Raw genomic sequence first — 24,618 nt, forward strand, 5'->3', positions numbered from 1 at the left:
AGTACTCTACTTAGGCAGGAACAATCAGTTGCATACATACAAAATGGAAAATGACTGCCTAGAAAGGACAGAACAAGAAGCAGTGGGCTTAAATTGCAGCAAGGGCAGTTTAGGCTGGGCATTAGGAATAAATTGCCCAGGGAGGTTGTGGAATCTCAGTCATTGGCAGTTTTTAAGAGCAATTTAGACAAACACGTGTGAGGGATGATCTAGATAATACTTAGTCCTGCCTTGAGTACAGGGAACTGGACAAGAAGACCTCTCAATGTCCCTTTCAGTCCTACAATTCTATATTTTATTAATTGTGAATATGCCTTACCTCCCTCTTCCAGCAGCTGAAGAGATATTTGGGAATGAAAATTTCTCACTCCTCCACATTCAATATATTTCTCTTTAAAGAAAAATCTAAAGAGTTAATTTCTACTTTTTAAAAATGTACATTGTTTTGATTTATGTAGGATGAATACTACAGCAAGATTGATTAGGTTAGGGAAGAAGCAGAAGTTCCACTGCTTGAGAAATTGAAAACTATGTTGGATAATGCATCAGTAAATATACTGTAAGAACCAATCCTAAACAGGTAGGAAGATGCACTGGATGACCAAATACATCTTTTCCGTTCTGCAATTCTTTAAAAATATTGAAAATGCAAAATTGTGTGAAAATATTGAAAGAAAACATTCAATTACTATAAAAAATTGCTCACTTGTACCTTCAATGGATATGGAAGGTTAGCAGCATATTCAGATTGAGGCTTTCTTTAGAAATTTTTGGTAAAGGAAAAGGTTTGTGTAGAATTAATTTTTGCCATTTTATAGATAGCCAGTATGTGATACACAAAGAAAAACATTACATTTTTCTCATGCTTTTAATCATGTGGGTTTTTTGTTTGTTTGTTTGTTTTTCAAAGCAGATGCAGAACACCAGGAGCGATGCCAGAAAAATTAGCTTGATTCCTTCAGATTTTTATATGACAAGTTTGTAAGATTTTCTACATTGCTTTCTCACTCTTTAAGGTGAAGAAGATTCTGCTATCAAGAAAACGTGCCTGTTATGCAAAATAAGGTATTTGATCTTAAATATTGTTTCTTTATGGGATTTTGGAGTAAGTTGTTGTGTAGTATGCTTTTACAGAGACAGGGTTCCTTTTTATGTCACTGTTCACAGACATGAATAAGACATTGGAATGTAAAATGTTTGGTCCATGTTCCATAAAACTTGCCTTCCTATGCATCTGTGGGCCAGATCTCCGGCTAGCATAAATCAACATAGCTCTATTATACTAGCTGAGGATCTGTCCCTTTGTTCCAGGATATTCACAATATCTTCATCACTGTAAAATGTAAATCTTACTTATAGTTCTGTTTAACACACAACAATTTTTAACTAAGGTTTGTAAATTTGAGTTGTATTTTTAAATGCCTAAATAAAACCAATGATGTGGGTTAGAATTCACAACTTAATTAATGCATCAAAAGTCCTTTAACCAATTACTTATACACTTATTCTTTTTATTTCATTTTTTATTCTGGTACAGAGCACAGATAAAACTGAAATCTCAAATACACACCAAAACAGTTTCACAAACATCTTCCAGTGCACTAACACTAGTGATACTCTCATCTGCTGTGCCTGATAAATAAGGTGCAACTAGCATTTCCCTTCCCAGTGAGCAGCTAATGTTAGTGCACATCAGTACAAGAACAACTGAACAGGAATTTTAAAAAATGCTGCATTGTATTCAACTTTTTCAGATAAAGTTTTTGATTTTCAATTACAGATGTAAGTCAAGTCCATTCTGCAAGTATAAAGTTAACTCAGCACATTTATATTAAATGTATTTGATGATAACCAGGAAAGAACTAAGTAGAACATGTGCTTATGATGTCAAGAAATGATTACCTTTCCATATAGAATATGGAAGTTTCCCATCCAAGTCTGACATACCTTGACAGGGGGTGGATCACTTGGTGATTACCGGTTCTGTTCATTCCCTCTGGGGCACCTGGCATTGGCCACTGTCAGAAGACAGGATACTGGGCTAGTTGGACCTTTGGTCTGACCCAGTAGAGCCGTTCTTATGTACCGTGTCAAGCCTAAAAAATGTTGTTGCTTTTGTTGTATAAACAATCAAGGTGGTAATGAAATCTACTTGGTTATAAGAGACAGGTTTATTAACTCTGCCTGTTACAGTACTTCATTTGTGGTGGATATTTAGGATTGTGTAGTGACTTTCCTAACTGCACTATTTCCAGGGTTTTATATCTTTGAAAACAGAATTCTTGTAGGCTGAACTTCAATTATAGGTTCTTAGCTCAGAATCAATATTTTGGGGTAAAATTTGAGCAAAGTTGATGCTTTTGAAATCTTTCATTTTGGGGGGATCAGACAATGCTAGAAAATATAAGAATCTGCAATACAGAACTTACATCTCTGAGAGCTCCGGCTCACAAGGGTAATTTTGAGCTATGTCTAGGTTACATAATGGTGTTTTGTAAAAAGGAAAATAGTTGTTCAGAAGCAGAAAATTATTCAGAATATGGGTGTTATACTTTAGTCTGTAATATTTGTTGCCTTATTAGGTAATGTAATGCAAATCTATGACACCAAAAACAAAGGTAGATTGTGATACAAGAATAATGTTATGATCCAGGTGAAACCTTGTTATGGATTGAGTTGAAACCCGATTGAAATTGACGGATATGAGAACACCTGCCAATTAACATAACTGTAAGGATAAATTAATCACAAACCTCCACCTAAGATAAAAGTGCTGTGACCCCACTAGGAGTTTTAAACTGTGTGGGTAGGGGGCTTGAACTGAGTATTGTTGGGAGGAGGGGGAGAGAGAACGTAAAAGACAGAACTAGAAAGTGACAGAAAACCTGAAGAAATCAAAACAAAAGGCTGTAACCAGGGTGTGGCCCTGGAAGAAGGCAGAGAGAGCTTTTGGGTCTGGGCTGACTAAAGAGGCATGAGGGGAGTTGGGGGGTGGTAAGCTAAGAAACTACTGTGTTGGCCTTTGGTTCCTCCCATGTTCACAGAAGTAGGATTTGTACATGCCTAGTAAATAAACAAAAATGCATCAAACAAAATACCAGTCTCCACCATCAATTTCTACTCCCATTCATAGCCCTGAACACTGACTAGCTACTCAAGTCAAAAGGGGGCAACAATAATTTTCTTAAATCATTAGAAATTAGAAATTTTATTGTGAGGGTTCTTCTTGTTTGAAGTCGTCTCCCATATACTACTATGACCTAAGTTAGGCGATCTCAGCCTTGCCTGAGCCCATTCCAGTCCTGTCCCAGTCTTGCTTTAGCCTAGACCCTGTCTGGCACCCAGCCTCACTCCAGCATTGCACCCCCCTTCTTACCCCCTGACTCTTGTTCTGATTTCCACCCTGCAGTCAAGGGGCAACTCTTTGCAATAAATTTCCAGTCTACCTATCTTGCATATTCTTGTATGGCTGCATTCTTATGGTAGCTCAGCATCTCATAAATATAAATGAATTTGTCACAACACTCATACGTTTTACAGATGGGCAACTGAGAGATGAAGTTGTCACTGCTGCAGGGCTAGCTGCAACTTTCCCCCTTTCTTGGTCTGCCTCGGAGCGTTCTCTCAGGTCTCGTGCCTTTAGCTCTCCTGGGGTGGAATTCCACAAGTCTCCCACTTTTAGACCAGGCCCTGGGCTATGGTACCTGGTGTATTCACTGTGTTTACCCAGCATATCCAACTGGGCTTGGCACCTGCAATTCTTCCCGTCGGCCGTCTGCAACCAGCGGTGTCTTGTAGTGACCAGACAGCCTTCTTAGAACCAGAGTATTGTTTACTTTAACAGTAGGAACAAAGTATTGAGGGGAAAGGATTTTAAAACAACAAAGTCTACAGGCACGTCATGTCTATCTTGCCTGAACCCTTGCCATCACCTGCGTACCCCCAGGGGTCCCTGTGCCCTTGGTGAGAGCCACTGACCTACAGGCAGATCACATCCTAATGGGAAGGTTCCCACCCCCGATCAGTTTTGCTTTGCTTGGCGCACGGGTCCGGGGGAAGAGCAGTGATGGGGCGAGCTACTCCGTATGGAGCAGCCCGGCGCGGGGGGAGGGGGCAACAGCGCTAGCATCCGAGGGGTCCCGCTAGCCGGTGCGGCGGGGGAGTTGAGACACGTCCCGGCCGCGGGGCCCGCTCCGCAGCCCTCGCCCGCCCTTCGGGGGCCACCGCCGGCTGCCTCGCGCACCCACCGGCCCCGCCAGCCCGTCTCCGCCACCCCCTCGCCCGCGAATGGTTTGCTCCGGCAGCCCAGTTGTCCCCGCCTGCTGCTGCTGCCTCCAGCGTCCAGCCTGGGCGGGCTCCGGGGCAGGTGCTGCTGGCCGGGGAGGGACCCCAGACGCCGGCCCGAGCGCAGGCGGGCTGGCGCAGCGCAGCGACCCTGCAGAGCCCCGGAGTGTAGGGGGGGCCCTCAGCCTCAAGGTTCAGGTAAGAAACCAGTGAATCGCGGGCCCTCCCCACTGCCCTTCACCCCGCTCCCGGGCGCAGCGCGGGGCGGCTGTAGCAGCCGGGTGGGGTGGTTCTACCCAGAGACCCCTGAACCGTCCCCTCCTCCCAGCTCTCCTGTGGTTGCAAAGGTGCAGGGGTGCGAAGCCTCTGCTGCGGGGAGATGGGCGTCCAAGGGAGACGCCAGATGCGGAACAGCTGCTGATCGTGATTCAGCATCATTCCCTGCCAGCCACGGGGAGGAGGAGGTGGAGGTCGTTCCAGGGGAGGACGGACATCAGAAGGGGCCCTTTCAGTTACCCAGGAGAGAAAGGACACAAAGTCAAAGGTGCTTATTCACCCTCTCTCCTTTTATGCTTATATGTGATGCGCAGGTAGGGTCTTCTCCCCACAGAGGTGTAATATTAGCCTTTGCGGCTGCTGGGGAGAAGGGAGAGGGAGACTCTGCCTATTCAGGTTTTTTTCTCTCTCTCTCCTGCTATTTGGCTGTGTTAAGAGTTAGAGTACAACTTATGTAAAAAATGCTCCAAAGAAGGCCCCCGTCCAGTAATCCTTTTTCTCACAAATAATGACTTACATGATAATATGATTGATCTCACTGGCACAGGTGGTGGTTTCAGGATTGAGCCCCAAATGGGATGCAGCAAATGCTTCTGGTCAGTTTAGACTGTTATGAAGAGCTTCATAAATGCAGCTGATTTAATAATTTATGTTAGAACATCTAAGGATTGTCATTTCACCTGAAGAATGATGAGCAAGCACATCTTTTTGTCTGTGAGCATACTGTATTTTTAACAAATCAGCTGGTTTTCAGAATAAAATTTACTCGTTACTGATGTGTGTGTGGATGGAAGTCCATTTAAAAATAGCGTATGTAAGTTATATTAGAGTGCCCAACTAGGTCTCTGCAGAGAAGGGCGAGGTTACGGTGGGGTCATTTCTTAGCAGTAGTATTTAGTGAATGCTCAAATTCAGAACAAATGAAATCCACGGACATGAAAGAGAACTTCTTTATCAGCTTCCTGCTGGTAGACCAACATCTGTCGTCTGTAAAGCTTCTTTTTGTAATTCATATGGTCTTAAACTGCACATCAGTTTAAGCAATATACCTGATAACCTAAATATATATTTGAACTTTGTCATCAAACATTTGTATTATTAGATTCCACCAAACAAATGTGAGACTTTTGTGTGTGTATCTTTGATATGTATTTGCAAAGTAAAAACCTAATTTAGGCACTGTTGCTCCTTATAATAAAACCAGTGCTTGATACTGTATTTCTTAGCAGCACTTCATTGGAAGGGCTATCTTCACAGTCAGGAGATCAAAAATTCCTTCTCAAGGGAAGGGGGGAAAAGCATGGATTCTAGAGAATATATCAAAATGTGCAGAATGACTGTACAAGATGCTTTGTGCCTTGTCTAATTTCCAGGGTAAAGGTTTCCTACAGGAATAGAATAGGCTCAAAATAGCACTTCATAGGACAAACACAGAAGGCTGTTTTCTACCAGGGTCTCTGCCACATTGCAAAAAAGGGTATTGTCAGCAACTTCATGTTCATGAAAGCAGCATCTGAAAGTATTATTTGCAGAGATAGGACAATGATGCACTATTAAAAATATACCAGAGCAGAGAAATAAAATTGTTTTCAGAAAATAATATATGATATTCTAGATGCTTCTTAAAGAAGTGTATTCTTACCTATAACTATGGGTTCTCACATTGCTAGTGCAATGGGGTCCTGGTTCAGGATTAGGGCTCCTGAGCATGAAAGTAACACAAATAATAAATAATAAGGACATCACCAGTCTAGAAAATGCTACTGGGTCCAATCTGCTAGAAATGCGGACAGAGGCAGCAGGCTGAAGAATTTTGGAGCCCATGCTCAACTAGTAGGCAGGAAGTGGTTGACTCCCAGCATCTTCCAAAGCCAGTAATGTTAGAATTGGAAACACAGAATAAGCTATGGCCATGTCTGAAGCCGAGAAAGAAGAACAAGTCACAAATGGTGGGATAATAAATCATCTTGTAATCGATTATATATTTAAGTTTTTTTCGAAGATCTTTATATTTGCTAGCAGTGAAAGACATAGTAAATATTGAGGATGAGATGTGGATGCTTAATGCATACTACTGAATGCAGTGCTTACTACCAGTCATTATTGTCGCCAGGATTGAGCCACAATTTCTTGTTAAATGTGAGTCTTTGATTGAATCTATATTATAAAATAGGATACACAAAGGGCTTTGGATCAGGCTCTTAAAAAGGAATGAACGAATACATTCCTGATTGAAAAAACATCAAAGTATTCTGTTTCTTGTGGGTTGTCTTAAAAAAGACCAGACGTGGTACAATCATTGATTAATAATGAGGCATTCTTGTTCTTATGATCACTGTTAAGATGAAGGTCTCTATTATTGATGGATAAGGTAGTATACATTTTAGGTGTTTTTTTTTTAAGTGCATTGCCTCAAAGGCAGAGATAAGGTAGTCTGGGTATCATACCCATGTAAGTCCATGCTTTCAGATGTCTGGGTTTCTTGTAAGTCCAACTTTAACTTTGAATTTCCTTGCTTTTTAATGGAGTGGTTTTACAAATGGCCACATTATTATAGGGAGATTTACTCTTAGATATGTATGCTCTGCCTTAACTTCACCTTAAAGTTGTTTTTGTCTGCAAGTCCCTTAGTTTTTTAAATAGTTCTAAAATGGGAGTAGGGAAAGCAGGTATTGAGGTAGAGAGGGCTCATTTTCCTCCTTGCTAACTTCCTGAAATCTGTAGGAGTGGATCTTCCACTCCTGATAATCTTGGGAACTATGCAAGAGAAGGGATCCCTTTTTGGGCACCTTATTAGGTCTCCTGGATGGGGAAGAGACTTGAGAAAGCAAAGCAAATGTGGTAGGGCATGGCTCCTTCCATTCCTGTGTACCTCCTGAGGCCCACATGCAGGGAGCCCATTTCTGAAAATGTTAGGGAAGTTCACTACACCTGTACAAGTGCATCCAATCTGTCAAAATTTAAGAGGCTGATCAGGGTCTTCCCAACCACAAGGTTTGGAGGCTTGTGAGCTCCATGTTAATCTTGATTCTTAGCAAGCTGGCTTGGGGGCAGGGTAGAAGGGACCTTTCAAAATCCAAGCTGCAGGCATTTGGAGGCTAATGGGATCCCCATAAGCATTAGGAGGCTCTTTGGGGGTCCCCTAATCCTCCCTCCCTTCAAAGTTTAAGAGGCTTGTTATGGGGATGCTCTCCAGCCTTTTCTCTGCAGACACTAGGTGGCCCCCTTCAAGCTTGTTGGAACCAATGAGCTATTTTTACATTAGTGTTACAATATTAATCAGTTTTATAATTGGAATGTAATTAACTAATCTTTGGACTTGTGCACAGGATCTCAACCAGAAGAGTCCAGTAAAGTAGGTTTATCTTTCTCCTTTTCATTTTTTGCTATAAAATTGGCAAAATAAATAAATAAATCATCAGTGGTATTAGCCAAGATGTACAGTGTTGCAACCCCATTTTATGGGAGGCCCTAAGCCGCTGACTGCCAGATGCTGGAACTGGACAGCAGGGGATGGATCACTTGATAATTGCCCTGTTCTGTTCACTCCCTTTGAAACATCTGGAATTGGTTAATGTTGGAAGACAGGATACTGGGCTAGACAGACCATTCATCTGACTCAGTATGGCCGTTCTTATGTTCTTATGTTAATTAGTGCGGGGTTTTTTTGTACTCTGATAAAATCAGAAAACAGAGACCCCTTTGTTTAATTCCACCTTGATCCCAAATGTAACTTATTCATTTTGAATCCGATTTTTTTTTTCTTTTTAAAAAATGGAGGGCAGGGGACAGTATGTGGCAAAATGTGCTTAAAATAGGGACTCAATTGGAACTTCAGCTATGGCCTTATTTACATTAAGGACATTGATTACAATTCTGTGCACTCCTTAATATAGACATTCTGCAGTAGCATAATGTGATCTTACATCAGTATTATTATCAACTACTACTCCAATTACAAATCATTGAAAAATCGTGAGTCAGCCCCCTTAAAAATGAAGATTTAAAAAAATAAATTTTGGGTCCTTTATATTTTGCTTTGTTTTTTGAGCCTTATGGGTTCACATTTTCCAGCTTTTCTCTCTAACCATGAGGGTGAGAAACTTTTCTTTTCTCTTAAGTTAATAAAATGAGGGGTGGGGAAATGGAAGGGTGAGGGAGAAGACAAAATGAAACAGAGATTCTTATGTAATAACATGGCTCCAGCAGTTCGGACTCTAAGCATCAAATATTGAGACCCATGATAAAATTATGAGTTGGCAACACTGTTCAGTGCATTTTATTTCAGAAACATATTATTACACCTTCCTGTTTGTGACCCATTCATCTCTCAGTTATGCATCAGACCTGTCCACAGCTTAATGTGCGTTTCAAACAATATTGGTTTTGGAAGATGCTGGGATTGAACCACTTCCTGCCTACAAACTGACCATGGGGTCAAAATTCTTCAGGCTGCTACTTCTGTCTGAAGTGCGGGCAGACCAGACCCAGAAGTATCCTCTAGATTGGTGACTTAGTATGAGAAACCATAATTTTAGGTAGAATACATTTCTTCTTAGAATCATAGAATCATAGAATATCAGGGTTGGAAGGGACCTCAGGAGGTCATCTAGTCCAACCTCCTGCTCAAAGCAGGACCAATCCCCAATTAAATCATCCCAGTCAGGGCTTTGTCAAGCCTGACCTTAAAAACTTCTAAGGAAGGAGATTCTACCACCTCCCTAGGTAACGCATTCCAGTGTTTCACCACCCTCCTAGTGAAAAAGTTTTTCCTAATATCCAACCTAAACCTCTCCCGCTGCAACTTGAGACCATTACTCCGTGTCCTGTCCTCTTCTACCACTGAGAATAGTCTAGAACCATCCTCTCTGGAACCACCTCTCAGGTAGTTGAAAGCAGCTATCAAATCCCCCCTCATTCTTCTCTTCTGCAGACTAAACAATCCCAGTTCCCTCAGCCTCTCCTCATAAGTCATGTGTTCCAGACCCCTAATCATTTTTGTTGCCTTTCGCTGGACTCTCTCCAATTTATCCACATCCTTCTTGTAGTGTGGGGCCCAAAACTGGACACAGTACTCCAGATGAGGCCTCACCAATGTTGAATAGAGGGGGATGATCACGTCCCTCGATCTGCTTGCTATGCCCCTACTTATACATCCCAAAATGCCATTGGCCTTCCTGGCAACAAGGGCACACTGCTGACTCATATCCAGCTTCTCGTCCACTGTCACCCCTAGGTCCTTTTCCTCGGAACTGCTGCCTAGCCATTCGGTCCCTAGTCTGTAGCTGTGCATTGGGTTCTTCCGTCCTAAGTGCAGGACTCTGCACTTATCCTTATTGAACCTCATCAGATTTCTTTTGGCCCAATCCTCCAATTTGTCTAGGTCCCTCTGTATCCTATCCCTGCCCTCCAGCGTATCTACCACTCCTCCCAGTTTAGTATCATCCGCAAATTTGCTGAGAGTGCAATCCACACCATCCTCCAGATCATTTATGAAGATATTGAACAAAACCAACCCCTGGGGCACTCCACTTGACACCGGCTGCCAACTAGACATGGAGCCATTGATCACTACCCGTTGAGCCCGACAATCTAGCCAGCTTTCTACCCACCTTATAGTGCATTCATCCAGCCCACACTTCTTTAACTTGCTGACAAGAATACTGTGGGAGACCGTGTCAAAGGCTTTGCTAAAGTCAAGAAACAATACATCCACTGCTTTCCCTTCATCCACAGAACCAGTAATCTCATCATAGAAGGCGATTAGATTAGTCAGGCATGACCTTCTCTTGGTGAATCCATATTGAAGGAAGTGCTTCAGGATTGATACTTTGAGGACCTGCTCCATGATTTTTCCAGGGACTGAGGTGAGGCTGACTGGCCTGTAGTTCCCAGGATCCTCCTTCTTCGCTTTTTTAAAGATTGGCGCTACATTAGCCTTTTTCCAGTCATCCGGGACTTCCCCCGTTCGCCACGAGTTTTCAAAGATAATGGCCAATGGCTCTGCAATCACAGCCGCCAATTCCTTTAGCACTCTCGGATGCAACTCGTCCGGCCCCATGGACTTGTGCACATCCAGCTTTTCTAAATAGTCCCTAACCACCTCTTTCTCCACAGAGGACTGGCCATCTATTCCCCATGTTGTGATGCCCAGCGCAGCAGTCTGGGAGCTGACCTTGTTCGTGAAGACAGAGGCAAAAAAAGCATTGAGTACATTAGCTTTTTCCACATCCTCTGTCACTAGGTTGCCTCCATCATTCATTAAGGGGCCCACACTTTCCTTGGCTTTCTTCTTGTTGCCAACATACCTGAAGAAACCCTTCTTGTTACTCTTGACATCTCTCACTAGCTGCAGCTCCAGGTGCGATTTGGCCCTCCTGATTTCATTCCTACATGCCCGAGCAATATTTTTATACTCTTCCCTGGTCATATGTCCAACCTTCCACTTCTTGTAAGCTTCTTTTTTATGTTTCAGATCCGCTAGGATTTCACCGTTAAGTCAAGCTGGTTGCCTGCCATATTTACTATTCTTTCGACACATCGGGATGGTTTGTCCCTGTAACCTCAACAGGGATTCCTTGAAATACAGCCAGCTCTCCTGGACTCCTTTCCCCTTCATGTTAGTCCCCCAGGGGATCCTACCCATCCGTTCCCTGAGGGAGTCGAAGTCTGCTTTCCTGAAGTCCAGGGTCCGTATCCTGCTGCTTACCTTTCTTCCCTGTCAGGATCCTGAACTCAACCAACTCATGGTCACTGCCTCCCAGATTCCCATCCACTTTTGCTTCCCCCACTAATTCTTCCCGGTTTGTGAGCAGCAGGTCAAGAAAAGCTCCCCCCCTAGTTGGCTCCTCTAGCACTTGCACCAGGAAATTGTCCCCTACGCTTTCCAAAAACTTCCTGGATTGTCTATGCACCGCTGTATTGCTCTCCCAGCAGATATCAGGAAAATTAAAGTCACCCATGAGAATCAGGGCATGCGATCTAGTAGCTTCCGTGAGCTGCCGGAAGAAAGCCTCATCTACCTCATCCCCCTGGTCCGGTGTATCTATAGCAGACTCCCACCACTACATCACTCTTGTTGCTCACACTGCTAAACTTAATCCAGGGACACTCAGGTTTTTCTGCAGTTTCATACCGGAGCTCTGAGCAGTCATACTGCTCCCTTACATACAGTGCTACTCCCCCACCTTTTCTGCCCTGCCTGTCCTTCCTGAACAGTTTATAACCATCCATGACAGTACTCCAGTCATGTGAGTTATCCCACCAAGTCTCTGTTATTCCAATCACGTCACAATTCCTTGACATCACCAGGACCTCCAGTTCTCCCTGCTTGTTTCCAAGGCTTTGTGCATTCGTATATAAGCACTTGAGATAACCTGCTGATTGCCCCTCATTCTCAGTATGAGGCAGGAGCCCTCCCCTCACAGACATTCCTGCCTGTGCTTCCTCCCGGTATCCCGCTTTCCCACTTATCTCAGGGCTTTGGTCTCCTTCCCCTGGTGAACCTAGTTTAAAGCCCTCCTCACTAGGTTAGCCAGCCTGCTCGCAAAGATGCTCTTCCCTCTCATTGTAAGGTGGAGCCCGTCTCTGCCCAGCACTCCTCCTTCATGGAACACCATCCCATGGTCAAAGAATCCAAAGCCTTCTCTCCGACACCACCTGCATAGCCATTCGTTGACTTCCACGATTTGACGGTCCCTACCCAGGCCTTTTCCTTCCACGGGGAGGATGGACGAGAATACCACTTGTGCCTCAAACTCCTTTATCCTTCTTCCCAGAGCCACATAGTCCGCAGTGATCCGCTCAAGGTCATTCTTGGCAGTATCATTGGTGCCCACGTGGAGAAGCAGGAAGGGGTAGCGATCCGAGGGCTTGATGAGTCTCGGCAGTCTCTCCGTCACATCGCGAATCTTAGCCCCCGGCAAGCAGCAGATGTCTCGGTTTTCCCGGTCAGGGCGGCAGATAGATGACTCAGTCCCCCGGAGGAGAGAGTCCCCGACCACCACCACCCATCTCCTTCTCTTGGGAGTGGTGGTCGTGGAACGCCCCCATCTGAGGACAGTGCATCTCATGCCTTCCAACAGCTCCTTTAAGAAAGCACTATCATATTACATATGAATATTTCACATAGCTTATGCAAACAATTGTATTTCTGTGCTCTGCTACTATTGTTGGACACTAAATAATTGGATACCTGTTAAGACAACAAGAAACTAAAGGAGAAAAGAAGCAGTAGCATATTAAATAAACTATAGTAGAAGACTGTCTTTCTCTTGTGTGGAAAATAGAAAACTATTAAAGAAAATATAGTCCCCTTAAAAGGTACAACATTAACAGCCTGAGATACTGAAGTTCTGTTTATCCACAGTACACACCTACCCATGTTGCCTTGCTTATGTCCCTCCACCGAGGACACTTCTAATGAGTAAAAGATTAAGTCATTCTCAAGCACATTATCCTTTGTACTGTACTATCTTCTGACAATGCCCAAAACAGGACTTGGTGACCATTTTTGTGGTGGTTTAAGTGATGTGGACTGAATTGTGTGGACTGGGAAATGGACTGAGATAAACAACCAGCTGGTAGGTGCCATGATTTTTTACTTACTGTTAACCTGGTCCAGATGTGAACCAGTAGCCTAGAGAAGAAACACTCCATATCGAATAACAAGTTTCCTAAACCATCTTTTTACTCTCATCATTCTTTTTTAAATAAAATTATTTTTCTTTGCTTTCTTCTGTTGCCATGTTTCTGAATGTTCACCCTTTATTTCACTGACTGAGGTTGGGATAATTGTTGTGGTCCTAAATGTAGGATACACAGCTATGTTACTTGTTCAATGACTTATGGAATAAATGGCAAGCCAGAAAAGGCTGATTTAGTTTCAGCCATCTTCAGTTAGGTTATGACTTGTAGATTTGTCCATAGCAAACAGATAAAATGGAACATTATTATTAATTACTTGTACTGTGATAACACCTAGGAACTGCAGTCATGGATCAGGAGCCCGTAGTAGTAGGCACAGTACAAACACAGAGCAAAAAGACTTTCTCTCCCCCAAAGAACTTACAGCACCATAATGATTATTGTGAAACTATATAATAAAGGTTAACAAAAACCCATCAAAAATTGAAGTGAGAATGTAATGCTGGAACGTGCTTTGTTAAATATCACTGTCATCAACATGAGTACATGATCACTTTTTATAGAAAGTAAAGTTAGTAAATGGAATTACACAAGGAATGGCTTTGGTCCAGTGTTTAGTAATCACTGTAAAAAGTTTAAGGAAACAGGTGCATAATCATCTATCTTCTTCCCCTCAAATAATAGAAGCTATAGAACCTGGATAATTAAAGAGAGCTCTAAAATATAAGTAATAGCAGTAAACTGCAGTGCTACATTCCATTACCTATTTCTGTTGCAAACAATTTTTTTCTGTAAGTGCAGGTTATTAAGTTGCTAAGTGAAATAACTTCTTAATGCATTTTAGTCCCTAGTCAGGAAACAGATAGATAGAGGCATACCTTCAGGTTCCAGTAGTTATTTAAAATAATGGTTTGTTGTTGAATTGATTTACTCTTTAGTGTTACTAACCATTCTGTTCGTTGGCCATAATGAACTAAACTACTGTAATCATGTAATTCTAAACAAACACTACTTTGGAATTTATTGCGGCAGAAGTTAGTGTAAAATGATAATGAAGGCATTTTAGGAAATGTGCATTTTTAAAAAAGAAGACTTTTATTAGATTTAAAATGTGATTTATTACAACAACAAATTCACCAATTCCCTTATTATCATGTGCTTCACAGCATATATTATGTATCTTGTTACATAAATATTGTATCATTATGCAACTACATAGTGGTATAAAGATGACTTTAAATGAGCACAGACTCACATTCATCATACATTACGGTGTGCGCAATACTGGACTGATTTTTGTCCATTGCTCCAAATTTAATGTCTCAGTAATTGTACACTAATCCACAATATGAAGAGCTGTGATTGTGTGGCAATTCTGTGGTCAAGACAAAACCATTTGGGAAAAGGCATACTTTTGATTGCACAGATTGATACCTCTTGTATTTATTACTCTCATCTTTCGCTAATTATAATACTTTGCCACTTTTAATCTCAGTATCTTGTTGAATGCTCACCTGTATGGTCTATGAGCTAAATATTATGCTGCAAAATAAGCATGAAAGTGCAATTAACACTTTCTGAAAGTAATAATAACTTTTCAAATAATTTATAAAATGAGCTGGACAGAGGGAGTAGTATGACTAGTTAAAAATACACATTCCAGTTCTGGTGATTTTGGGCCTAATGCATTCTGCTGGTGAATGGGAAGAGAAGTGCAGGTAACTGGGAATGAGGCAGGGAAGGGAGGATCATGGAATGTGGAAGGAGGCTCCCATTTAAATCTGGTGGACATCTGAGCAAAAAGTCATCTAGCTACTCCACAATTGCACCACGTTGAGAGATGGATGCTTTGCACTCTCAGGGAAGTCTGTGGGAGCATGGCTGAGTTAGTCAAGTTCTATCTGTGGAGACTCTGGGATCCATGGGATGTGTTCATGAATCTTCAGGTTTCATGGGGATTAGAGACTTTGCGTTTTGCTTGTCATGCAGGGCCTCAAACCCTTCCTTCTAAAAGAGAACATGCAGCAGAAACTCCATGGAATAGGTGGTCATTTACACCTGTACAAAGCAGATGTAAAACTCTACCAACTCAGAATTCTCCACTCATTTACACCAGTACTAATACTTAGACACACATCACGTTCCCTTTGCCTTCATGTGTCTGATGAGACAACCTGCAAGACCATGGAGAATCAGGCCTCTTGAATTTGACAGCAGTCTGTTCTCCATTCTGCCTGATATTTGCAGTCAGAGTCAGAACTGGTTAGCTCCATGCCTTCATGCAGATTATATGCATAGGAACATTATTTCCCTTTACTTAATTTATGTTTTAAAGGAATAATTAAAGTGGGCATCATGCCTGCTACCGTTCTAAAACGTTCAGTGTCAGCAGCTTTAATTTGAGCTGCTCAGTGTCTCCAGAGTGAAGTCACTGAATTTCATGATAGTACTATTTCCCTTTCCATATGCAAAACTATTATAGCTTAAAATACAAAGCAGTATGGGTATTTCTTTAAGAATATCTCTGTTTCAAAGGCAGGATTTATAAATATGAGCTGCAGGTGTGGCCTAGATAAACACTCACTTATGTGGGGCAAAACCCTATCTGCTTTATGGACAGTACTTTAAATCTGAATTGAGGCTAATTAAAGACGTTACCTTTTTAATGAATGTTTGAGTATTTTATATTTTGGGACAGTGCCACTGAGATTCCGTCTTTCTCTTTTTTAATCTCTTTCTCCCAGGACTTGGTCCGTACATCCTTTCATTTTAACATTGGTCAAGATGCCCCATACGCCCAAGAGTTAACAAAGAAAAATCATTTTAATTGGAGAATCATTTGCTTCTGTTTGCCTTCAGAGAAATGTCAGGGAAAATAAGATTTCTGGCTTTATTTATTTTTCAGGGAACTCAATAAGAGGTCTAACATCTATCAATGCACTGAAAATTTAAATTGGTGACTTGCTTATTTGATAATTGATGGAAGAATACAGCTATGTATAGCAAGTAGAAACTTTTATATTTGTATTTCACATTTGTGGGCCAATGTGGTAGTCTTGTAGACCACACCCAGTACCATGCTGTGGTCTGAGTTTGAGTCCGTTACCACCTGGATCATTAGGAGTGAAATCCTGGCCCTACTGAAGTAAATGGAAGTTTTGCCATTGGAGCCAGGATTACACCTCCGGAGAAGAGATGTCATGCTGCACTCTTAAGTCCATTAGGTTGTGTTGGGAAACAGGGATTGAGGTCTAAAGTGGGGGGTTCAGCATGGCATATGAGAATTGTAATGGGTGGGGTCTCAGATAACTGAGTAGGGCCTGAGGTTGTTCTGTTGAAGGGCTACATTAACACCTTATCTAGAAAGAAAATTCCTTAGTGTGGGTACTGGAAAGAGTGGTCTAAAGGGAAACATTGGTAGTTTTTCATGAAGGACAGAGCAAGCCTTTTAAAAATGTAAAGCACAATTGATATTTATTCATGAGGGGGCTTTCCCTGTAGTTTAGACCTGGCTATGTGTTGACAAAGTTATTTTCATCTTTGCTTAGGAGCAAAAAGCTAAGTATATTCTTCTTTGGTTACATTAATGCATGTTTCCTTCCAGCTTTGACCTTGGATTGACATTTGTTTGTTATTTTTAGCATCTGAAAACCAGCACAGTAATATCCCTATAGGCTATAGTGAAAGAATTGGAGTATAGCACCAGCAAATGGAGCCTTAACACTGATCTTAGGTGAGGGCTTGCTCCAGCATTTCCCCTCCTTCTTTTCTGTTTCTTTGCTTTTGCCCATATTTCCTTGAACTCATATCATAATGACTTTTTCTTCTCGTAAGGATGATTGGCTTTGGGTGGGTGAAAATCTGTCCTGGACACCTTTCCTAAGCATTGCTTCAAACACACAGTGAATTTTGCTATTAAAAAGAAAATCTTTCCAGACCAAGAGAGAAGAAGACTAAAGGTAGTGTTTTTTCAGCATTGCTCCCTAATTGGAACTGCATCACTGCTGTGATTAAAGACATGAGGAGAAATGGGCATGCTTAGGTCAGTTGTCTCAAATTTTGTAGTTATTTTAAACTATGAATTCAGAAAAACCTACAGTGTCACTGTCAGCACGTTCATTGTTTGTAGCTTAGAGACAGCATGAGGTTAGTCTATAAATAGAGCTGTTCAATATTATAGAGTGGCACTAGTAATGCTACCGTTGTGGCTGAGAAAGCACATTTATTCTGTGCTGTGTTTTCAGGCGCTTCCTAAAAAAATTACCCATTTTGGGCAGAAAATTCTCATGCTGCTTCATTTTTCTCAGCACAAAGGTAAAACAACTTGTGTGTGGAAAGTTTGATATACTTTATTTTTTATGCTTCAGGTGTTGCATTTTTTTCAGTAAATAAAGGAATTTTTCAGAGGCTTTTGATCACATGCTGCCTTCTACTGTATTGTGTGGAGTGTAGCAAATTGTAGCTGTGACAGGGGTCTGCACTCATTACCAACAGATAGATGCTAATTCCTGCTTAGGTCTCCGACAGTGGATAGAGTGGAGAAATGCAGCAGTGCTGAGTGATTGGAAGCCAATCAGGCATTCAAAGGAGATTCTATAAACCAGCTCCCTTTTAGCGAGAAGGAAGAGACTTTGGAGGAGGCAGAGCTCCACATGCCGTTGTGAAAGAGCTAGATTCCTTTTGTTTTATATATACAAGTTTTAGTTTTTAAATCAACTATACATCTTGAATCCCAAGAAGAACAAAGCTGAGAGGAGAAAAGCTTGGTCATGGGATATTTTGTTGTTGGAGCTTCCGGCCTGCTCTACCTGTACATTTGGGCCTAAGTCAGTGAAGCGTTGGTGAAAGGAGGCATTTTGCTTTATTCTCCCCCTGCAGATAATGCACCATAAAAATCCCTTTCCATAACAAGTGCTGTGGGGAACCAAGTCTGTGGCCAGAGAAAAGCAGCTGGTCTTTATGGCATGTTCCCCTCAGGTCTGGTTGAATTTCTGAATGGAAATTAGGCCATGTCTACACTACAGAGTTAAGTCAACTTAAATTTGTTAGTCTCTAAAGTGCCACAAGTACTCCTGTTCTTTTTGCGGATACAGACTAACACGGCTGCTACTCTGAAACCTTAAGTTATGTTGAGGATCATAAACCTCTGTAATTCTATCGCTTGTACCTGTTCACACAACGCTACTTGTGTCAGCAGAGCACATCCGATGTTGTGAGCTGGGCACTGTGGGTGGCTATCCCACTGTGCAACTCACTACATTCTCCCACTAGGAGTTCTGGGAAATGATCGCAGTGCATCATGGGGGCGGGATCACCACCTCCATGATACAATTTTCTCCGTCTCATAATTCCAAGGGCCTCCAACTGTATTTTGTGTCATTTTTCAACTGCTCCTACAAACTTTGCACCTGCAATCTCTGCCTGAAAGCATGGATCCTGTCTTGTGATCAGCATTATGAACACAACGTAGCTGATCCCGCAGTATTTCATGAGCTGCGAATCTGAACAGGAATCCATGCTGCCTGCCCTGCTGTGTGCCATGGAAATAAACAATTCAAGATTTATGTTGGCATTCATGGAGCAGCTGCACACGGTGAACCATCACTTTTGGGCTTGGGAAACAAGTACCGAGTGGTTGGATCCGATTCTGATGCAGGCATGGGATGTTGAGCAGCGGCAGCAGAACTTTTGTATGCACAAAGCCATCTTCCTTGAATTATGTGTAGAGCTTGCCCCCACCCTGAGGTGCAAGGAACTAAAATGAGAGCTGCCCTAATGGTGGAAAAGCAAGTGGCGATCGCTGTGTGGAAGCTGGCAACTCTAGACTGCTACCAGTCAGTCTGAATCAGTTTGGATTTGGAAAGTTCACTGTGGAGGTTGTGCTGATGCAAGTGTGCAGGGCCATTAATCGCCCCCTGCTATGAAGGACTGTGACTCTGGGCAATGTGTGGGCAATTGGATTGTTTTGCGGAAATGGGATTCCCTAACTGTGGTGGGGCGATACATACACATGTATCCCAATCTTGGACCCAGCCCATCTTGCGATGGAGTACGTCAACAGAAAGGGCTACTTCTCTATGGTATTGCTGGTGCTGGTGGATCACTGGGGTCGTTTCACCTACATCAACATGGGATGGTCAGGGAGGGTGCTTGACACGCGTATCATCAGGAACATTGGCCTGTGCAGAAAGCTGCAAGGAGGGACTTTCTTTCCAGCCCAGAAGATTCCAGTAGTGGATGTGGAAACGCCCATAGTGATCCTAGAAGACACCCTACCGCTTACTCCTGTGGCTGATGAAACTGTACACCAGAAACGTTGACAGCAGCAAGGAACACTTCAACAATAGGCTCAGCAGGTGCCGAATGACTGTAGAATGTGCGTTTGGCAGATGAAGCAGTTGCTGGCACTGCCTTTTTGGCAGGTTAGACCTCAATGAAGAAAATATTCCCATAGTCATAGCGGCCTGCTGTGATCTGCATAACATTTGTGAAACCAAGGGGGAAAAGTTTCCCCCGGGGTGGAGTGTTGAGGTTGATCACCTGGTGGCTGATTTTGAGCAGTCAGACACCAGGGCTATTAGAGAAGCTCAACGATGGGCTATTCAAATCAGGGAGGTTTTGACAATGAGCCCCAGTAGTGTGCCTTTCTGTAATGAATTGAGCTAGACATTATTTACTTGCCATCTTGAATAAGCCCTGTAATGGTTCCTGCCTGAGCGTTAACTGTAGTCTGCAAATGTGTTGATTGCCATTGTGTATGAATTTCTGTTGCAACCACTCTAGGTCACAAATAAAGAATCACTGTCTTTGTAAGACTTAATGTTTATTAAACAGCAATACACAGATTAACATTTCTTACACCCTTACAAAGATGTAAGGGTGTATTTCCTGCCTGTGTGTGGCTTCAGAGCAGGTTGGTATGTCTGTGTGCTGCTTTGTTTCCTCCAGAAGTAATTGCTGAAACAAAGCAGCTCTGCCAAGGAACCTTCAGGAGAGGGTTGCAGAGTATCTGCAGGAAAGTTTCCTAGAGACCTCTAGGCAGGATCCCCAAGAGATCTCGGTGTGCATTAACAAACTTTTCTGCAGAGCCCCCATTGCATAGCTGCACAGAGGACTATGAAGCCGATGCAAACAGCACCTAGTCTTGTTAATTTCGATTCCTTCTCTCGTGCACCATGTAACAAAATTAAGGACACCTCTACCTCATGTAACGATGCACTATTCAAGAAAAATGAATACTTACCAGAGCTCCCCTCTCCTACTTTAGCCAGTCTGCTGGGTCTGGGAAGATCCTTCCAGAGACAAAAAGAGGTCTTAGTGGTGGAGGTGGGGTTGCCGCCGAGGATGCCATGCAACTTCTTGTAGAAGTGGCATGTTTTCAGTGCTGCACCGGAGAAACAGTTGGCATCTCTTGCCTTCTAGTATGCTTGTCTCCGCTCCTTGATCTTAGCACGCCACTGCTGCATGTCTCTTTTGTGCCCCTTCTCCTCCATGCCACCAGCAATCTGTTCATAGGTGTCAAAGTTCCTACGGCTGGATTGGAGCTGCAACTTCACAAACTTCTCTCCCCACAGACCCAACAGATGCAGCAACTTCAGTGTACTCGACGCAGGAGCCTGTTTGCTGCAGAAGTCTGGCATGGTCAGCTGGGAAGGTGTGATGTGAGATGTCCACACTGAGCAAACAGGAAGTGGAATTTCAAAAATTCATGGGGCTTTAAAATGGGAGCGGTGCGTGCCTGTGTACCTGGCTGTAGGGCAATGAAGTAGAAACTACTTACCAGAGCAGTCATGTACTCTACTTACCAGAGCAGTCATGTACACAGAGCATTGTGGGATACTTCCTGGAGGCCACTTAGGGTGACATAAGCAAGTACTGTGAAACTGTGTCGCTCTAACTTTGTTGCAAAAAGCTCTATGCTGCTTGCTGAGGTGGGTTTATTTTGTCAGCATAGCTGGAGATTTAAATTGGCAGGAGGTGTGTATACCTCCACTGTCGACAAAACTGTGTAGTGTAGACAAGGCCTTAATCTGGAAGTTCTGCTTGCTGAATCAGAATAACTCCACCCTGGGAGTACATTCACACATTGCTCTGCTGGTGGGATCCAGAGGAAGCATTGCAGCCTTGTGGGAGGGACAGAGCCAGGATAGCTGTGGGTATCCTTGACCTCCATATGGATGCTCCTGCTCCTGATGATGTGGTTAGAGCAGGGATAATCAGACTGGGGCTCAGGAGCCGCAAGTGGCTCTTTAATGTGTCTCCTATGGCTCTTTGCAGCACATGATATTAAAACACTGATTTAATTATTAACCAGTCTAAGTTATTAACCTATTAGGATGCTTTTACTATATTATTAACCAATTGTAGAATACTTGGTCAGTCATTTTGCTGTGAAAAAAAATATATATAGTAAATGAAACCATGAATTCACACTACTGTGGCTCTTGTGGGTAATGTTGGCTCCTGAATCACTGAAGTCAGAGTATTACTGGGTTAGAGCAAGGGAATGGGAGCTAGGATTATTATTTTTTTTTTTGTTCTATTCTTTGTATTGCCACTGACTTGCTGTGTAACCTTGGACAAGTCAGTCAGTTTCTCTGTGTCTCTGTTTGCAGTTCTATAGAATGGGCAGAAGTGTCCTGCAATATTTTGCAGGGTGTTGCAAGACTGAATTCAAACAATTGGGTTGTGAGGCACTTTGGGTCCTTGGGATGAAAGGTGTTAATTAAAATATTCGTTCTTCTCTCTTTGATTATATATTTAAAGAAACTGAAAACAGATTCTTCGGTTCTGCTGAAGCTTCTTTTAAATTTTACATCAATACTTGTCCGAACCACCGATAAAGAAGTCAACTTTGTATTGATTTTATGCAGTAATATGGCAGTGAGCATGGGCGGACTCTTCTTGCTAGTACCATAAAGTTAATTTTTCAGCACTTAGCAGGGTTTTTGGATAGCTTTTGTACAATAAGTGTATTAGTTGGGCAGTACTACTAAATTCTATGTACTTCTCACGTGTCTGCCTGCTGGGTTTAAAATTGTGTGGATTTGTTTGTCTTTTTGTTTGGAAGAATGGGAGTGATGTTGAATAGCATTTTTTCATATTGTTTGACATGCTATGGAATGATGTGTACACTAGAGGGCTTAAAAAAATGCCCACTGGATGCTCAGGATCCCACAGCAGAAATAGGTAGAAGCTGGGATTCTCCAAGGAGGGTTAGTTAGGCATCTGACTCCGACAGAAATTCAACGGGAAGTGGACATCTAACTCTTTCCGATCCCTTTAAAACCCCAGCCAAGGTGTTCTGTTGTTTTTAGAAACTGTTTATTTTTTAATTTTTTCCTGTTGTGGAATATTTAATTTCTTCCCTTTGTTCTCCTGTATATAAACAGCTTTGTATACAGCACATTTTTGTCCTAAAATTTCCCACCATTGCTACTGCTAGCACAGCTGCACTAGTGGTGGCAACAGATAGCATAGACCAGAGGTGGGTAAACTTATGGCCCGCGGACCACATCCGACCCGCAGGACGGTCCTACCTGGCCCTTGAGCTCCCGGCTGGGGAGGCCAGCCCTTGGCCCCTCCCTTGCTTTCCCCCCTCCCCCGCAGCCACGCCACTGCATGGGCAGCACTCTGGCCCGCCACTCCTGCCGGGCAGTGTGGCTTGTGCCCACCCGCCACCCACCTGTCCTGCCACTCTGAGCAGCATGGTAAGGGGATGGGGAGCGGGGGGAGGGAGGGTTGGATAAGGGGCAGGAGGTTCTGCGGGGTTGCGGGGTGGTCAGGAGACAGGGAGCAGGGGGGGTTGCATAGAGGGTGGGGTCCCGGGGGGGCAGTTAGGGGCGGGGGTCCTGGGAGGGGCCTGTCAGGGGATAAGGAGCAGGGTTGGATGGGTCAGGAGTTCTGAGGGGGGCAGTCAGGGGGCAGGAAGTGGGAGGGGGCCAGGCTGTTTGGGGAGGCACAGTCTTTCCTACTGGGTTCTCCATACCGTTTCGCAACCCCGATGTGGCCCTCAGGCCAAAAAGTTTGCCCACCCCTGGTGTAGACCAACCAACAATACTCTTCCAATCACTTTAATCCTGCTTAAAGCAGATTTGAATGTTGCAGTGGTTAAAATGTCACCAACTACCAATCTACACAAGTACTCCCACCATTGCTGTTCCCTGTGAAGCTATACTAATGGTAGCAACAGTGGGGAAACTTCAGAGCAATTACTGTGGGGTGGGCAGGAGTTCACTATGTACATAGGAGCTTCCTAGTTTCAGTTTCATATGTTAGAAAACCATAGACAGACATTTACCCTTAGCGTGGCGGTTAGTTTGTGACCAGACCCTGGACTTTGAAAGTGTTACTTGACATTTTGAATCAGGTTCTGGATTCTAGGCTGCAGGCCAGTGTCTGTCAATTTGCATTTCATCGTGCTGTCGGTGTGCCATCCTGGGTGCTAGACTAGCAAACATTCTGATGTGCCAGGATCTGAATTTAGATGGTGTAATTCACAGCCATAAACTCTGCAAGCCCCATTTAGAAATTACAATTAATGTCCAGAAACACTGATGGAGCTAGGCAGTGCAGGCCTGGAATATATTAGAGCTAATGGGCCAGATTCTGTGCTGTGGATAAGGAGTACTTGCTTTAATGCATCTTTGTGTTTATATCCCTGATCCTGAGGCCATCCTGGCAGTTGGCTAGTACCTGACATGCATTTGAGAAGCCTTCTGCCAGTGACTCTAAGAGGTTATTTTGACAACCAGGGATCAGCTGGGCATAAGGAAGCATGTAACAGATGCAGAGGCATATAGGGTAGACATTGACTATGGGGGCCAGGTGTCTTGCTGAAAGACACAGGTCTGCTGCCAGAAGCACAGGGGGTCTGGGTTGGGAGGAGGCACTTGGGAGTAGGAGTGCTTCCCTTCTTTCTCCATCCAGCAAAACTGAGGCCTGGTCTACACTGGGGGTGGGGGGATTGACATACTTAGATCTACTTACCGCGGTGTCTTCATTTGTGTTCTTTCATTCCTTCATTTGTGCCAGATGTGTGAAATAAATTTGCCAGAGTACCGGAGTCAACGGGAGAGTGCTCGGCAGTCAATTTATCATGTCTAGACTAGACGCAATAAATTGACCACCGCTGGATCGATCGCTGCCTGTCAATCTAGCGAGTAATGTAGACAAGCCCTTAGAGAATTTAGGTTCTTAAATTTTAGAGGGAAGCAGAGTTTGAGCAGGATACAAAACTAAGTGTATAATGGAGATTTCGTTACAACCTTGAATTGGAGCAACTGGGATCATTCCACAATGAAGATCTGAATTCTGTAAATCTGCAGGAAAGTGACATTCACCTGAGAGACGATTACAAAGTCAAACTGTAATCAAACTGATTACAAAGGAGGTAAGTATCATTTCCTCAAT

The 24,618-nt window shown here is 43.2% G+C and overlaps 1 protein-coding gene across 7 annotated transcripts in view; it reads left to right on the forward strand.

Annotated features, from left to right (window-relative positions):
- The first annotated feature begins 1,038 nt into the window (after positions 1-1,038).
- The window catches only part of TTLL7 (tubulin tyrosine ligase like 7), a 108,951-nt gene continuing 85,371 nt past the window's right edge, over positions 1,039-24,618 (forward strand). For 2 of the 7 annotated variants that reach the window (XR_012160433.1, XM_073357230.1), the window contains exon 1: positions 1,040-1,065. Coding sequence is in view for 4 of the 7 variants with exons in the window: in XM_073357230.1 (XP_073213331.1) it covers positions 1,054-1,065 (12 nt within the window). In the remaining 3 variants the exon portion in view is untranslated. Of the gene's footprint in view, positions 1,066-4,350; positions 4,483-20,841; positions 20,861-24,618 lie in introns of those variants that run through there. The other 5 variants (XM_073357228.1, XM_073357225.1, XM_073357226.1 and 2 more) reach the window with 5 other exon arrangements.

This window comes from Lepidochelys kempii, chromosome 8 (genome assembly GCF_965140265.1).
Source record: "Lepidochelys kempii isolate rLepKem1 chromosome 8, rLepKem1.hap2, whole genome shotgun sequence".
In the NCBI taxonomy this organism is placed as follows: Eukaryota; Metazoa; Chordata; order Testudines; family Cheloniidae; genus Lepidochelys; species Lepidochelys kempii.